The following is a 16,670-nucleotide window of genomic DNA, read 5'->3' as shown; positions in this document are numbered from 1 at the left end:
AACCTGATGCTCCATTGTTCCATGGGAGGAGAAAGCACCCCAGATCATAATGGAACCTCGTCAACTGTGTCGTGTGGAAAATGTCTCCAGTGGGATATCCTTATCGTGCCAGTAACGTTGGAAGCCATCTGGACCATCCAAGTTAAATTGTTTCTCATCAGAGAACAAAACCTTCGTCCACTTTTCTACGTCTCATGTTTGGTGTTTCTCAGCAAAGTTTAACCGAGCTGTTTTGTGGTGTGGAAAGAGGAGTGGCCTTTGAAGACGTTTACGGTTTTTAAAGCCTTTCTCTCGTAGATGCCGTCTTATTGTTCTTGAGCTGCATTCTGCGACCGTAAGGGCCTTAATCTGGTTCGACGATCGGCTGGTATCTTGCCAGACAACCCATCGAATCCTCATGCTCAAAGCCGGCGAAATTTTCTTGGGCCGACCACTTGAAATTCTCGTTCCGTATCCTTCAGGGTCTTTTAAGAAATTTGCAACAGCAGTTTTACTACGCCCTATCTCACCAACGATGACATGTTGAAAGAGACCTTGCTTTCGCAGCTCAACAATTCTGCCACGTTCAAACTCTGTCAACTTTTTAGCCTTTGCCATGTTTTTACCCAATGTAGCACAGGAGATGTCAGTGGGAGATGTTGACAACGCTAATGCTTGAACACAAATGACTGAATTTCGTTACGTGTTTACCGATTAACGCTTCGTTTCAGTCGGGTCTTAAACTTTTGATCAGCTAGTATTTAGGCTAATTTCATAGTTTTCAAATTTTCCCTATTAAATGCTAAAAAAGTTTTTTTTATATCCCTTTTCTTATTTTCATCTTTCGAAGCTCTCCTTAAATAAGGGTTTGAGTCTAACAACGAAAAATGCATATTTTTTCTTTATGTTCATTGGCCTTAAGATTTTGGTCAGCACTGTATGCACATAGTTACTATAATAATCAATATTTACTATTACAAACCACTAAATATAATCAATTAGACCATAATTATAATACACAATATATTTAATAATAAACTTATGTGTATACATTATACTTTAATTGCTGATTCACTTCTAGGGAATTATCTTGAAGAGTTTACAGATGAGCTGGATGGACACTATATAAAATCATGGGTTCGTTGATGGAAAAAAACTACAATTATTTATGCAACAACAGAGAGTCATGTTGTAATATCTGAGAGTTCACTCATATTTTTATCAGCTGTGAAAAGTTAAACTCTTCATCAATGAAATGTAGGATAACTTATGTATTCAGTCCTTTTCGGCCTTCTATAACAGTGACTAATCATTAGAATATTTACACAAATTTAAAGACAGACCATTTACAACAAAGAAAACAATTACCGCTCAGTTTACGTCAAACACACCCTTCCAGAATTTAACATCCTACCATATGGATACTTTTTTTTTGACATTCCAAAACACTAACCCCACGCCATGGTCTAAAGACTAAAAACAGGACATGTGCAGAGCCTTGGGGATGGTTCACAAGTTCACTTCAACATGATCTGTATAAGGTGAGTCACATGCAATATTTCTCATTATATTTCAAGATGGATAACCATCCACTACGTCCTTTTACATGTTTACTCTCAGGTCCCACAGGAAGTGGTAATAATGGAGTCCACTATAGCACTGTTAATATGCATGGTGGATTTTAGTTCCTCTATGTTTACTCAGATATTGTAGACTCTAGTACTGTGGGTGATGCATATGTACCACATGGGCCTGTATTGAAGATTTTTAAACCTTTCAGTTATCATGTCTCAACAAAATTTTAGACTATAGAGATCGATATAAAGGACGACACTAGTCGATCTATCTCAGTTGGACAGGGATGAGTGATTGTAATGGTTCACTTTTGCAATCATGGGAGTTCCTTATAATCAAGAACCAGTTGTCTATGATACGTATTATGATTATAAAGCAGGAAATGGTTTACCTTATTTTACTGGAGTCAATGGCAGTGGTAACACAGTTTGAAAGAGGTTTTAAGTAACTATTTTGTTGTACTATACCATTTCCAGAAAAGGATCATTAGCCCTAGAAAAATAGGAAGTTAAATCAGGTCTAAATTTAACATCTGATGTCATGAAATGAAAAACCTTTTGTCAGATATGGAAAACTATGAGTGATACAATGAGCTCAGAATCTAGCTAGAGAAGTTCTACATAATTAAAACTAGAAATATACTCTTCAAAAAAAGAAACGCAAAAGGGATATTTTTGTTATTTTAAAGACAAATATATGTAATAACGTTACAAGCACAGAGTATGTGATGTTACACGTGTTAAGGCACTGATTGTCAGATCAAAATGACAATAAAAGTTGTGCACTTTGAAAACGGAGGAAAACATCGGATTTTTCGCCAAAACGCATGCGTGTCCAATAAACTTTTTTGAGAGATCTGCATGTTCTTCGAGTGCAACATGTGCAAAATCTCTATAAAAGTGACGGGTTCTCGGTTTCCATAGTTTAGTGTTGAGCAACCGACACGCAATACAGTTACGCCAAGACTGACTGAAGCACAACGCAACAACGCCATTGGTTGTTGGAAGCAGGCGAATCTCGATCAGTTGTTGCCGGAGCTGTCAATGTCCACCCAAGCACCATCACAAGGCTATGGAATCGTCACCAACAACATGGATCAACTTGTGACCGTCCACGATCTGGCAGACCTCGTGTGACCACGCCCGCACAAGATCGCAACATCCGGTTATGTCACCTTCGGGATAGGACCACCACTGCGACGTCTACTGCCTCAACCATACCAGGGCTGCGTAGGATTTCCGATCAGACCGTACGCAACCGTCGACGAGATTCTTAGGCCCCATGTGCAACCCATCATGGTGAACGTCAACGACGTTTTTCAACATGACAACGCCCGTCCTCACACAGCCCGACTCACCACTGTCTTCTTGAGACACCACAACATCAACGTTCTTCCATGGCCCTCCAGATCACCTGATTTACACCCCATCGAACATCTTTGGGACGAGTTGGACCGACGTCTGCGACGGCGACAACCTCAACCGCAGACTCTACCTCAGCTTGCAGCAGCTTTGCAGGCTGAGTGGACAGCCATTCCACAGGATATGATTCGTCATCTCATCGCTTCCATGGGCAGGAGATGCCAAGCAGTTATTGATGTTCACGGGGGGCATACTCGTTATTGACGTTGAGTGACGTTAAACTTCAACTAGTGAGCGTGGACTTCGCCTTTGCAGACTTTGGATGTTCAACAGTGAATGTGCAAAGTTTCACACATGTCATACAGAACTACCACGAATAAACTTGTTAATAATATGTCTCAAATTTTGCCTTTTGCATTTCTTTTTTTGAAGAGTATATAAAGGTCTCATGTTCAAAATATCTAAAACTAAGAGATGGAGAACATCGACTCCAGACTTTTTGACAAATAATCATGAATATCTTACCTAATGAAAAGTCCTGTTAGTGTACAAAATCTGAGCTAAACTTATTTTCTCTCTCTCCCAAACAACAGTGACTGAAAAAGGATCAGTGAACTGAATGTCATCCTCTGTCTTCAGTGATAGAGGACCTATCGAATTTTCTATATTGGGATTAGGTGATGGATATTACCTCCAGTCCAATCATCATGTAAAGACAAAAATGTTCACGCTTGATGGTATCAATATGAAAAAGATGAAGTACCTTTGCACTTGTAAACTTGTTATTTCATTCTTTGTTTTATCAAGCAAATGTACACCTTAATGATAAACTCATTTCTTCATCTCACAATCTTTATCCATATAAAGCCTACATAGAAACTTTAATAAGCTATAATTGTGAAGCTAAGAGAAGTCATTTAATATCACTGATGTGGATAAAGACAGGAAGAAATTTTGATGATCTCGATTTTACTGATGGCTAGAACAATGAAATTAAAGATCGATACGTAGATATGGTAGTAGTCAAACAGTCGACACGATCGGCCTTTGATACATTCAGAACAGGTTTTTAAATAATTGGGTAAATTTAAAACTCTGACTCTTATGAAGCAAAGATTCGTTTTATATTATGTAAAATGATGAATTGAGATTCAAAATTGTACTACAACATGTTTTTATCTAGCGGCCTAGTAACGCTTCCATGACGACACACTATTTAGTACAAAAACATGGGACTATGACCTCATCATATTTGATGACAGTATACACACATTTGGCGCCAAAATCTGTAACTATGATTTCATAATTTTTATGACACCCCTCTCCCCCTCATCTGAGGCAACCAATTAGCGTGAGATGGCTTCATCTGGGTGCGAAAGTTCCAGGCTTACCACTAGCGTGGTATCTATTATGTAACATCGCTTTTTATGTAAATGATCTCTATATTGTTTTCACTGAATGTATACATAATTACAAAAAGTATATTTCATTTTATGTAGGTACAATTGATAAACTTCATGTATATAAACACCTAAATAATGTTATTTTTGAGGTATGAAAATTAAATACTTAATGTTCTCTCAGTTGTACTGTCAGAGAACTGTACAACGTTGTAGTGTAAACAATAACTGAAATAAAATAAACGTTTAATAACTATTTACTTGCAGAATAAATCAAGTTTATCAAGGTATTCTCTATAGTCATACATTTTAGTTCTATCATAGACGATAACTACCATCTAGCTGTTCGTTATTAATCATTAGCTTTTTAGTGAGAAACATTATGCTTGTTTTATGCTTGAGACCATAACCTTATTTCAAAGATAGTAATATAAAAATTGACTTCTAACAATTTGTTATCAACCAGTAAAGTTTTACTGAGGAATATACTTTTTATTCTGTAGCTAAAGGCATAACAACAGTTTATATATATTAAAACAGTAAGTGGAACACATTTTGTTTTTTTATTGCTCAGTTTATTACATTAGTTAAAAATTATTGATGCAATAATTTTACGAATTGTAGAAGTAAAGCAAGAAATGAAAGAGAAAAACTATCCTGAGCCAACTTGCATAATAAATTATTATTATTCAAGTTTTTTTAAAAAAATTAACCCCTGCTAAATGTCATATGAGCTCTATCTCCCTAATTAGATAATTTGTATATGGTTTAACCTTAAAATCACTGACAAGGGCACCATCATCTTTTCAAAGGAATTTTACTGAAATATTTATTTACCAATTTGTTTGGAGAACCACAGTCTTGTATCACGCAAAAAACATCAATGTTGAATTACTGCATTTTGTTACTAATAGTGTTTTATTTTCATGCTACACAGAAAAGGATTAACTTTATACATCTGTAGTCAAAAACATGTGAAGTACAAAGAAATAATCTCTTGAGAAATAATTTATTTTATTTTTATACCAGTAGTATTTAGATATAATTAAATATAGCACTCGATTAAACGTATATTTTTTATAACTCTTCTCTCCCAAGGATAGAAAGTGTCAAAGTGTATACAATTGTTTCATGTAAAACCAAACAATTTTAAAGCTGCCGAATTTGTTCGTAATTAAAATGATTTCTAATATTGCTGGAAGTAATATTTCTAGTAATGATTGGGCTTACCTTCAAAAGTCCCATATACAAAAGAAATTCAAAAACTGTGAACACTGGTACGTAGTAGTCGAAAGGTCTTTTACCTTGGATGACAGGATCTGGGCTGTTGACGTACTGTCGACCAAAAACACAGGCAACAAAGAAAGTATAGGTAGCCAACGTGACAACCTGAAAATTTCGATACTGTAGATATAATAATTAAATTTTCAATAGGTTTTATAAGCTATAAGATAGAATATCTATATATTCTATATATAGAATATATTCTATAAGATAGAATAGTTTTTTTTTGTTTACAAGATTTGTATTGTAATAATAATAATCATGTCCTTTCTCTTTTTCAATTTGTTATGAATCATTATATGTATTTACACTTACAACAATTATTGTATTCAAAATTTATTGTATTTTCCGCTTTTATTTTACAAAGTAGTTATATTTGTTCTAAACCAGAAATAAAATTCTGTACATTTGTATCATGTTTTTCAGGGAGTGCTTTGATTTTGTATTCTCTTTACTTGCCACGACTGTGAGTCTAAGTTAGTGCTCGTAAAACTCGAACTACATAAGTAACTTATGAACTTCTTGTTACATTTTTCATAAAGTTGTAAATGAACTTTATATATAACGGCGTGTGTCAAAATATCGAAATAACATTTTCTTATGTTAGAAATGTAACATAAATATTCAAAAGTATTCAAAATTCGACTCTGTAGGTTACTAAATAACATCATATTCCTATTATACGAAAGATATTTTCCTCGAACAAACAATGGCAAATGTTTAAGTGTCATGAGATTTTATTTCTGTAACTTAGAACAAACAAAACAACATCAAGGGAGCGGTGCATTTGAAAAAAATATATCACAGGCGTACTTGAGTGTACACAAGAGGAATACTGATCCAGTCGTAACTCCAAAGTAGTCCACACTTCGATCGAAATTCATTGAACTCCTGTACGAAAATAGATATAAAATTTGTTTAAATTACTCATTCATATGAGATAGAATCCACCGTTGTAAATCTAAATTATTTGATAGTCCAACAGATTCGCTACCATATATTTACAAAATGTTGTTGTTGTTTTGAATTAAGCACAAAGCTACACAATGGACTATCTGTGCTCTGCCCACCACGGGTATCGAAACCCGGATTTTAGTGTTATAAGTTCGCAGACATACCACTGGAGGGCTATTTACAAGAGGAGTTGTGTTGTGTTTTTCTTATAGCAAAGCCACATCGGGCTACCTGCTAAGCCCACCGAGGGGAGTCGAACCCCTGATTTTAGCGTTGTAAATCCTTAGACATACCGCTGTACTAGCAGGGGGCCTTTACAAGATGAAAGAATCGTTAAGCTTCTGAATATTACATTGATTTAGATCAACTTGTATCGTGAATTTTAAAAATTCTATCAAAACAGCTGATAAATGTATATTTTACTTTACCAAAACGCACAGAAACTATTTGTCTTCAGAAACATATTATTAAAATAAACTGCAGAAACTCCGATAATTAATATTTTTCAAGAAAAATATCAATTATGAAAATAAATATGCGAGATTAATAAAAAAAACTATATTTTGTAGCTTTTTCAAACAACATTTAACAGCCTCTTTTCTATATTGGATAATAAACAAGACATCCGGTGGATTAATAATAGTATTTAACAGCAGGTCAAAATGATGTGTGTTGGAAACACATCTAGCTCAGCATTTAATCTGCTATATTTTAACTTCTCATTTATGAAAAATTTAAACGATATAAATCCAAAACCGAAGGTACTACCTGATTATATTATTGACTTTACGAAAAAGGAAAGATCTGAAAACAGAACAATTCCGTTAACCCAAAAATTAAAATTGGACAGAAACGAATGCTCTAAATAAAATTCAAAAAAACTTCTCAATGATAAATATTATCACACTTCTACCATATGTGTTTGACATTATTCTTTAAATTTGGTTTTACTTGTAAACAAAAAACTATGCGAAAACTTAAATATTATAGATAAACATCGAATAATTGTAAAAAGTTTCTTATATTTAGAGTGTTGCCATATAATTTATACACAAGTAGTATAATGTGAAATCTAACGTGGCATCTAACATAAAAGCCAATGTGTGTCATGTCACGCCACGCTCAGTTTCTCAAAATAGGAGGAGTCATAAGAGCCAAAATGTATTCATCCAGATAGAATAGTTCGATTATTGTCTGTTCATTATTATTTTAGTAACGGGGATGCAAGAAGGACGGGAGGGGATGTTGTGAAACCTTGCAAATATAGTTAATGTTGGTATAATAAGCCTAAAATTAAAGATGTAGTGAAGGATCATCTAGCCTAAAACCAAGTACATAATATTTATCATAAAAGTAAAAATATTGCTTCAATTTTAAACTCAAACGTCTCTGAATTAAGCTATTTTCTTTTATGTCATCAACGTTTTAAATAAACAAAAACAATCTGTTTAATCAACGGAGACTCAAAATTAAGAAATTAACAAATATTTTCCAGTTTTGTTGTCTATATATTTCATTTTATACCTTCAGCGACATGACATAAAAGCCATTGCTGGAACATAGTGTTATCAAATCGCACTGGCTTTTCTGTATATTAGAAATGATTAATCTGTTTATTTTTTAATTAATAACTATGCTATTAATACGACACGAAGATAGGTTATGAAATGACTCCCATTTTTATTAGGATTTAAAAACTGCGATAGAAGTCGCTTAGTACTGTAATAAGAACGCCGATTAGTAACTGAAAAAAAGGTACAACGTTTAAGTGATAATTGGTACATAAAAGTCTGTTCAACTTCTGTTTAGTATAAACTTTCTTATGCGTTTTAACGTCTATTACATCTAGAAATATATGCAGTGGCGTGTCATCTCGAATACTACATCAAACACTTACAACAAATAAAGTCCTTAAGAGCCATATTCTACTAGATGATGTGTCTTGCAAAACACTAAGATGTTAAACAAATTCCGAATTAGATATTTAAAAAAGGCATTGACAGTGTATTGTATGAAATCTGATGTCAAATGTGATCAATAAGAATAAGCTGTACTTGGTTCACAGTTATATCAATGACCACTTTCCAAAATAAAAAAACATAATAAATGAAACCTTTAAGTTCGTATTCCAAACGTATAATGTGTGCGAGTGAAACGGGTTTCCACAGAAACTAATTATTGCTTTCTATTTTACTCTAAAAGATAAAACCCTCTTATAATTAAAGGTTCAAAAGTTTATAATTCAGGAGTTGTTCGTAATAAGTTTAATAACAAAAGAAAAATGGAAATATTATCTTACAGTGACTTTTACACGCGAGTTTTGCTTCCTTAAAGGTGAGTGAAACTAAAAACTGCAGAGGTTAAATCAATCACAAGTTTATATCTTTGTTGATAAATTTGTAATGTCAAATATTTTTCATTCTCTAATTTTTGAATTAATTAACTATAATCAACAGCATTGGAGGTAAAATGGTAACGCGTCTGACTACAGGTCAGAAGGTTGCGTGTTCAAGTCATGTCTAGGTCAAAAATTGCTACTCTTTGTAAAAAAAAAAAAAAAAAAGTCTATTTGTTTAGTTTCTCATTCATGAAAAGTTTGAAGTTGTAGAATATAAAATTGTAGCACGAAATTGTTAAACGTTTGTCTGCAGTAACTTATTATGAAAAAAGCTTTAGTAATAGAAGTGAAACTAAAAACCATCCTCGCCGTAATATAGCTGAAGACTTATACTCGTTTATATGTGTTACTTATAATGATCAGCATGCATTGTATCACCAGTTAGGTAACTTCTATATTAACGATATTTTTCGGCCGTAATCCAAATAATAACTAGCAAAGTTAGATTAGTTTAAAACAGTTAGTCCTAAATACAAATTATAACCAAAAAATCTCTATAATAAAAGTAAATGACAACAAATAAATCATCGAAAAAGATACAAACCGCATATGTGCAACACTATTATTTAACCATAAATTAAAATTTCTATTTTTTCAGTAAAATTTAACATAAATCAACAGCATTAATATAAATATGATATGTTTCAGTCATAAAGTAGTTCTAATTTCGAAAAAAAGAAACAACATAAGATATTTTTTAAATATAAGTTGACACTATTGTTTTATAACATACTTTGGAACTGCTCAATCACGAAACTGTCGTTTCAGAACACAACATTCATCTTGGAGGATGTTACTTAACAAAAGCTAAAATGGTCACCAAATAGAAATTCATGTAATTTTTTATGATATTTGCGACTTTGTGGTAGTAAAAGTATTTTGGTATTTTTCTAACAATAATGTGACATCCGTATGTACACTGCATATATCAACATTTATTACATGCAGTGTGTTGAAATTTGTCTTTAAAAACATGACGCAAATGATCTTGTCACTCGCTAACACGTGCTGATATCTATTTACCTCTCATAGTTAGAGAAACCTTTAGAGTTTTGATCTCCAATTGGTGATCCGGTTTTAATATTGTTAAATATGTAATAAACTAGGTATTGATACAACATAATTTCTTCCCAAATTATAATATTAAATTATATATTAAACAAAGTTACTCACACACTGCACCAGTGTTCCCTCTCCAACCCTTTTTTTGGCCTCTAACTTACAGATCACTATAATTAAGAGGCTGACGGCAAGTACATAACTGGGGACCAATGTTTTGTTAACTGATATGTCTATCTTTATACTTTGTTTTTTCATTGCAACAATAAACTAAGTGATGAATCTTATAAGTAAGGCTTTTAATCATCTCTTTTAGGCATGTTTACGTCTTTTAGATACTCATTTCTCGTAATAACACTGAAACACTTTAGTACATTCCTTAAGGAAAACTTTCAGATAATAAAAAAACATTGTATTATATTACACTCAGCATTTCTGGCTTACTAGACATCGTATCATATGGAACCATTCAATTAGAAGTTTACTAACTTATCCTTACTAAACACTATATCATTTCAAACAATTTACTTTGGCACCCACCAAAGTAAACTCTCTTTAGTAACATTTGTATTGTATGAAGCTATACATTTATAGGTATACTAACTTATTCTTACTGAATTTCGTATTGTGTCAAACCCATGTTAAGGAATATTAACCTATTCTTACTGAATAACGTAACACATTAAACTACGAATGTAGTCTTTACCAAAAACCGTAACAAATCAAATTATCTCCTAGGGACCTACTAAGCTATTCCTATTGAATCTCGTAATACATCAACATATCTACTTAGTGACCTTCTAATCTATTATTATTGAGTAGACGAGGGATCGGTGTGACAGACAGTACAAAAAGAATACTCATATTAATATGAGTACTTTTGTTTGTTTGTTTTTTTGGAATTTCGCACAAAGCTACTCGAGCTAGCCGTCCCTAATTTAGCAGTGTAAGACTAGAGGGAAGGCAGCTAGTCATCACCACCCACCGCCAACTCTTGGGCTACTCTTTTACCAACGAATAGTGGAATTGACCGTCACATTATACACCCCCACGGCTGGGAGGGCGAGCATGTTTAGCGCGACGCGGGCGCGAACCCACGACCCTCGGATTACGAGTCGCACGCCTTACGCGCTTGGCCATGCCAGGCCCAATATGAGTACATACAATTTTAAAAATGGCCCCTAATACGAATGTTTTCGAGTAGTTCATTATTATTGTTATACAGAAAAATATAAGAGTATATAATGGTTTAAAACCTTTCTAGAAATATAATCCATTATGAATGTGTGCGTTAGTATCCCTCATCCGAAATTATGTTTTTATCTTTTCTTATAGCAAATCCACAGCAGACTATCTGCTGTGTCCACCGAGGGGAATCAAACCCCTGATTGTAACGTTGTAACTCCAAATATATACCGCTGTTACAGCAGGGAACACCCAGAACTGACTGGATCGATTATAGTAATGTTTTCTACTGTAACTGGAAGCTGTTTGGCTGTTCATATGCGCTATCTGGTTTCAGGATTTTTACTTCAAATGACTCAGTTATTCTCAAAGCATATTACGTAATTATCATGCAATGAGGTTATAAAGGCTTTATTAATGAAATAGAAAAGGAAGGGAAATACTATCTAACAGTCTTTTATACACGTTTTTCTTCCTTAAAAGTTATACTCAGTGAGTAAAGCTAAAATCATGACTGCTATTCTAGTTTTGGTGTCCATACAATATCTGTACTATTTCATGTCTTCGTTACCTGACAGTGACTAAATCAAATCAATATATCTCGCTTATTGGGTGAAGCTAAAGTGCCTTATATTTTCACTTGTCTGTCTATCATTGTATTGAATTAGAAAAAAAAAACACAATTAAATCGGATTGTATCCTAAATCGTAATGGTAGAGCGTCTGTTTCCCAATCAGAAGGTTGCGTATTAAAGGTCGTCTGGCTCAAGGTTTATTTTTTTTATATAAACATCGTGTATTCATTGAGTTTCTTATACATGAAAAGTTTGGAATTGTAGGATATAAAACTGCGGAGCATAACTTATAATATGAGTGAGGTTAATATAAAAACACATCTGAACAGATTATTCGATCCAGAAATCATATCACGATGCTACAGTACGTTTGATATCATATTCAAAACTTTTATACTATATCAGTTTAAAATATTTTCCAAATATAAACGTTATTATACTTTTGCCATACGAGTATCTGTTTAACCTTTGATACTTTTAGTACAACTCGGTCTTTAAGTGCTGAAAAAATATTATTGGGCAACAAGAAATGTTTGTACAATGTTTATTACATTTTGAGTATTAGTAAATTCCTCATAAACAGTCACGATACATCAGTGATAACGAGAAAACCCACTTGTAGAGAAAAAATATAAATGTCAAAACGGCTGGTATGGATAGAGAAAGCACTATGTAGAGGAGCGAGCAACATTTTGACTTTCTTCGGTCATCGTCAGGTTCACAAAGAAAGAAAGAGGTAACTGACCGATAGCTGACCACATGTTTGAAGGGGGTTGTGTAACCGAGTGTAGGAATGTAGAGGGCATGTTTAGATGTTTGATTATATTTATTAATATAGGTATAAAGGTGTTCCTCTGTTTCTTCAAACATGTGGTCAGCTATCGGTCAGTTACCTCTTTCTTTTTTTGTGAACCTGACGATGACCGAAGAAGGTCGAAACGGTGTTCGCTCCTCTACATAAAAAAAAATCTCAACCATAACAAGCCGTTTTTACATATATAGTCAAGATATATCATTTTATTTGATAATGCGTCAAAGATCCTCTTCATTGTAAGATGAAACATAGCTACCAGGATTCTTTTCTTTATTGGTTAGATCTTAGTATATTAATGGAAAGTGCAGAATTCACGTTACACTTTTTTGTAGCTTTTCAAATATTTGATTGCAATGATGTTGGATTATGTAACAGCTTTTTCAATTTGTTTAAATTTGTAACTGTGTTAGAAGCTGCTTCATACTGTATTAAGTAGTTGGTAGCATTAAATGCATATTAACAACTGAAACACAATCTGCAATACTTATACATTTTGAAAGTGTCACTCTTTCACAAAACAAATTATTCTCCTTACCTCTACTAAACTGTGAAACTCACTTTAAAATATCAGCCTTTACTGCTAATCATTCACACGCTGACTAACTTCACGTTTTTTAACTTTTTCTTTACTTCGCTTAACTTGCTCTCGCTCGACCACTTCTATATATAGTTTGCCCAATTAAGGCATAGAATTTTCTTACTAATACCAAAGTATTACAGGCGTAATATATCTATCTGATGAAACTTTACTCCTTGTTCTTCGCTGATGGCACTGAGACCTTCAATGAATTGTCAATATGTGATTTTAAGAAATGAACTTTCAAGTTCATATTACAACCGAACTCTTTAAATTTATCGAGCATGTGACTGACAATATTTTGCACATTGTGAGTTAATGTACAATAATGAATATTTTTCATTATTACGTTAGTTAACACAATTACTGCTTTTTTAACATAGTAACCTTACAGCTCAAAAACAACAATAATCTAATAATATCTAGTATGTAAAAGTTTTAAATTTTGGTTAATGCAGTCTTCTTCTGTATTTTAACATTTAGAAATAGACGCAATGATGTGTGCGTGTTTTTTCTTATAACAAAGCCACATCTGGCTGTCTGCTGAGCCCACCGAGGGAATCGAACCCCTGATTTTAGCGTTGTAAATCCGAAGCGGGGTCGATGTAATAGTGTGTTAGATCGAGCATTACATCAAACATATTTACAACAACAAAAATCCTTAAGAACGATATGTTGTTATCTGATGAAATAGTAAACGAATTCCGTTTGGATATTTTTAGAAACATTGCCTTCACAATGTCTCCTTTGAGCTTCTATGACGACTCTAAATGAAGGAATAGGATATACTTGAACTAATTTTAGAATAATGAGCACGTTCCAAGAATAAAAAAAAACACACAAGAAGGTCTTAAATAATTTAACCATATTTCTAATATACATTGTGTGCGCATAATGGAGACTGCTTAAGTTCATAGCTTTTACTTGCTATGTTACCCTGAAAGAAAACATTCTTCTAAAATTAAAGTTTCGAAAGTTTATAATTCGATCGTTGACTAAATACGGATAATTAACTAGTTTCCATCGTTGTATATTATTATGCTATATCAGTTTATTCCAATTGCAGAAGAGAAAAGTATACAATTGTGTCAGATACGAAATGAGCAGTAACTCTACTCCTCTTTTGTACAAATTACGTTTTATTAGTCCATTCATACTAGTACGTGGAGTAATTAATTGTCCTTTTCTGGCCTGTCAGGTTCCAGAGTTATTTATTTTGACTGCACACCTGCTATCTCAAGTTGTTTCAAAATAATTATAACACAATAGAGATATTACATTAGTAAATTATTTTATTTTTTCGTTTAGTTCATATTCGTATTAAATATTTGGCGCTGATGTCATACCCTAATTCTTTCTTCTGATCATGTCACATTGTGATCGAACTTCTGATACGTATACAGACAATAAAACAATAACTAATTCACACCTCTCCCTAATTTTTCACAACTATTTGAAACATTGGGAAAATGATCATACAGATAGATTAAATAATATAATTGCAACATAAATATGCTTTCACTTGTGGATATTCTGCTGCTGGAAATTAAAAAACAAAAAGTAGTATTTTCTTTTCTCTTCCAGTTTCGCTGAATTTCATGCTAAAATTTTGCAGCCAAAATTATCTGTTTTGTTTATTTGTTCCGATTAAGGAAAAACTACACAATGGGATATATATATATATCTGTGCTCTGCTCACCACGAATATCGAAACGCAGTTTCTAGTGTTTTATGTCTGCAAACTAGCCACTGTGCTATTGGGGACCTTCTCAGTTTTCATCAGTACGTTGTGTAAGAAATACGTATCGAGCAATAAATACTTCACACTGTTTCATGTTAATACGTGAGTTTTTGATATATTGACAAGATGGAAATACAATTATCGCATAATAAATAAACCTCTCAAAATGTACTTTTTGTTACTAGTTTGTTTTTAAACACAGAGGAACAAAATGACAACTTTCCCATTGACATTTACCTTTCTTTTAATTTCTTAAATTGTTCTCTTCAGCCAAAAATAAAATCAACAGTTCGTCTATGTACCAGTCAATCAGAAATGAACACAAAAGAGTCTCTAACAGCTTGCACAACAAACTAATGGTCAATAAATTCAAGAGTCTAATAGAAACAAATAGACTGCTCAGTTTAGCTTTTGATAATTAAGGAAAAATTCTACAGGTTGATAAAATCAGAGGCCCAGTAATATATTCGAAAGTGAAGTCAAATTAAAACATATATAATAGAAAAGTGATGTTAGTGATGTAAACATACACTCAGTTCTAAATCCTGCAGTGTGTTTTAACGCTTAAAAACGACATTTCTAAAGAAAGTAATAAGAAAGTTACATTTTGTAAGAAAGTGTGTTGGTAAAAATAGCTCAATATCAGTATCAGAAAATGGCAAATTATATACCCGAAAAGTAGGTTTGGTTTTTAATATGTGATATATCAACTACTTCTGACACATTAACTTATTGGTCTTTTATAAATTGTGCTCATCTGCTTTTATACAGCCATGTAGACAACCTGAAACAGTTGCAAACTCACTTTTTTGACCAGAAGATGACCTAAGAAGGCCGAAACGTTGTTCTGTACTTTATTTTAATTAAAGTTTTAATACCTATACCACCTATCTTGACAATACGTTTTTACTTCAAGTGGGTTTCTCGTCATCACGGAAAACACGTTTGTTTTTAATAATAATTTCTGATCAAAAACCTTGGTATTAAAAGCCAAACTAAAACTCATCCCGTCCATCAGGGTAATTAATTTTTACCTCTCTTACCTCTCCAGTTACCGTGATCAGAGTTGTTTTATTAGTTAATTGGCTTCTTTGGTTTAGTTTGTTTTGAATTTCACGCAAAACTACTCGAGGGCTATCTGCGCTAGCCGTCCCTAATTTAACAGTGTAAGACTAGAGGAAAGGCAGCTAGTCATCACCACCCACCGCCAACTCTTGTGCTACTCTTTTACTAATGAATAGTGTGGTTGACCGTCATATTATAACGCCACACGCCTAGAAAGGCAAGCATGCTTGGTGTGATGGGGATTCGACCTGCGACCGTCAGTGCTTTAACCACCTGGCCGGTCAGCATAAGAGATTTAGGTTAAACCTAATTATAAATTACGAGCTAACGATGGGAAACAATATTTATAATAAACGTATAGTGACAATGTGTTAGTTGAAATTGGGTATTGATAGTAAGAAACAATAAATCAGCGTAAAAAGTAGTGGTATTCGATACCATAACGCTAAAATACAAGGACACTGCATAGGTAACTCATTTTGCAACTACGCGTCAAAATTACCAAAAATACAAACATCTGTGTACGTTTTATGTATAGTATGTCACTAATATTTAAGAATTGATAAAAATGAAATAAACAGACAAGATCAAGATAAACATATATTTAGTAATGGGCTTGCAGTAATTTGCAAAAGAAAAGAAAGAGCTTTAGGTGGAATTTTAAGAAAAGTTGTTAACATTACTTTATAACATACTTTGTAACT

The 16,670-nt window shown here is 33.2% G+C and overlaps 1 protein-coding gene across 3 annotated transcripts in view; it reads right to left on the bottom strand.

Annotated features, from left to right (window-relative positions):
• Positions 1-16,670, bottom strand: part of LOC143233878 (bestrophin homolog 15-like) — a 56,541-nt gene that overhangs the window by 13,768 nt on the left and 26,103 nt on the right. For all 3 annotated transcript variants that reach the window (XM_076470727.1, XM_076470728.1, XM_076470729.1), the window contains 2 exons: positions 6,413-6,490; positions 5,546-5,704 (listed from right to left, as the gene is read on the bottom strand). In XM_076470727.1, the coding sequence (XP_076326842.1) occupies positions 5,546-5,704; positions 6,413-6,490 (237 nt within the window). The remainder of the gene's footprint in view (positions 1-5,545; positions 5,705-6,412; positions 6,491-16,670) is intronic.

This window comes from Tachypleus tridentatus, chromosome 12 (genome assembly GCF_004210375.1).
Source record: "Tachypleus tridentatus isolate NWPU-2018 chromosome 12, ASM421037v1, whole genome shotgun sequence".
NCBI classification, from domain to species: domain Eukaryota; kingdom Metazoa; phylum Arthropoda; class Merostomata; order Xiphosura; family Limulidae; genus Tachypleus; species Tachypleus tridentatus.
This window is presented reverse-complemented; position numbering and strand designations above follow the sequence as displayed.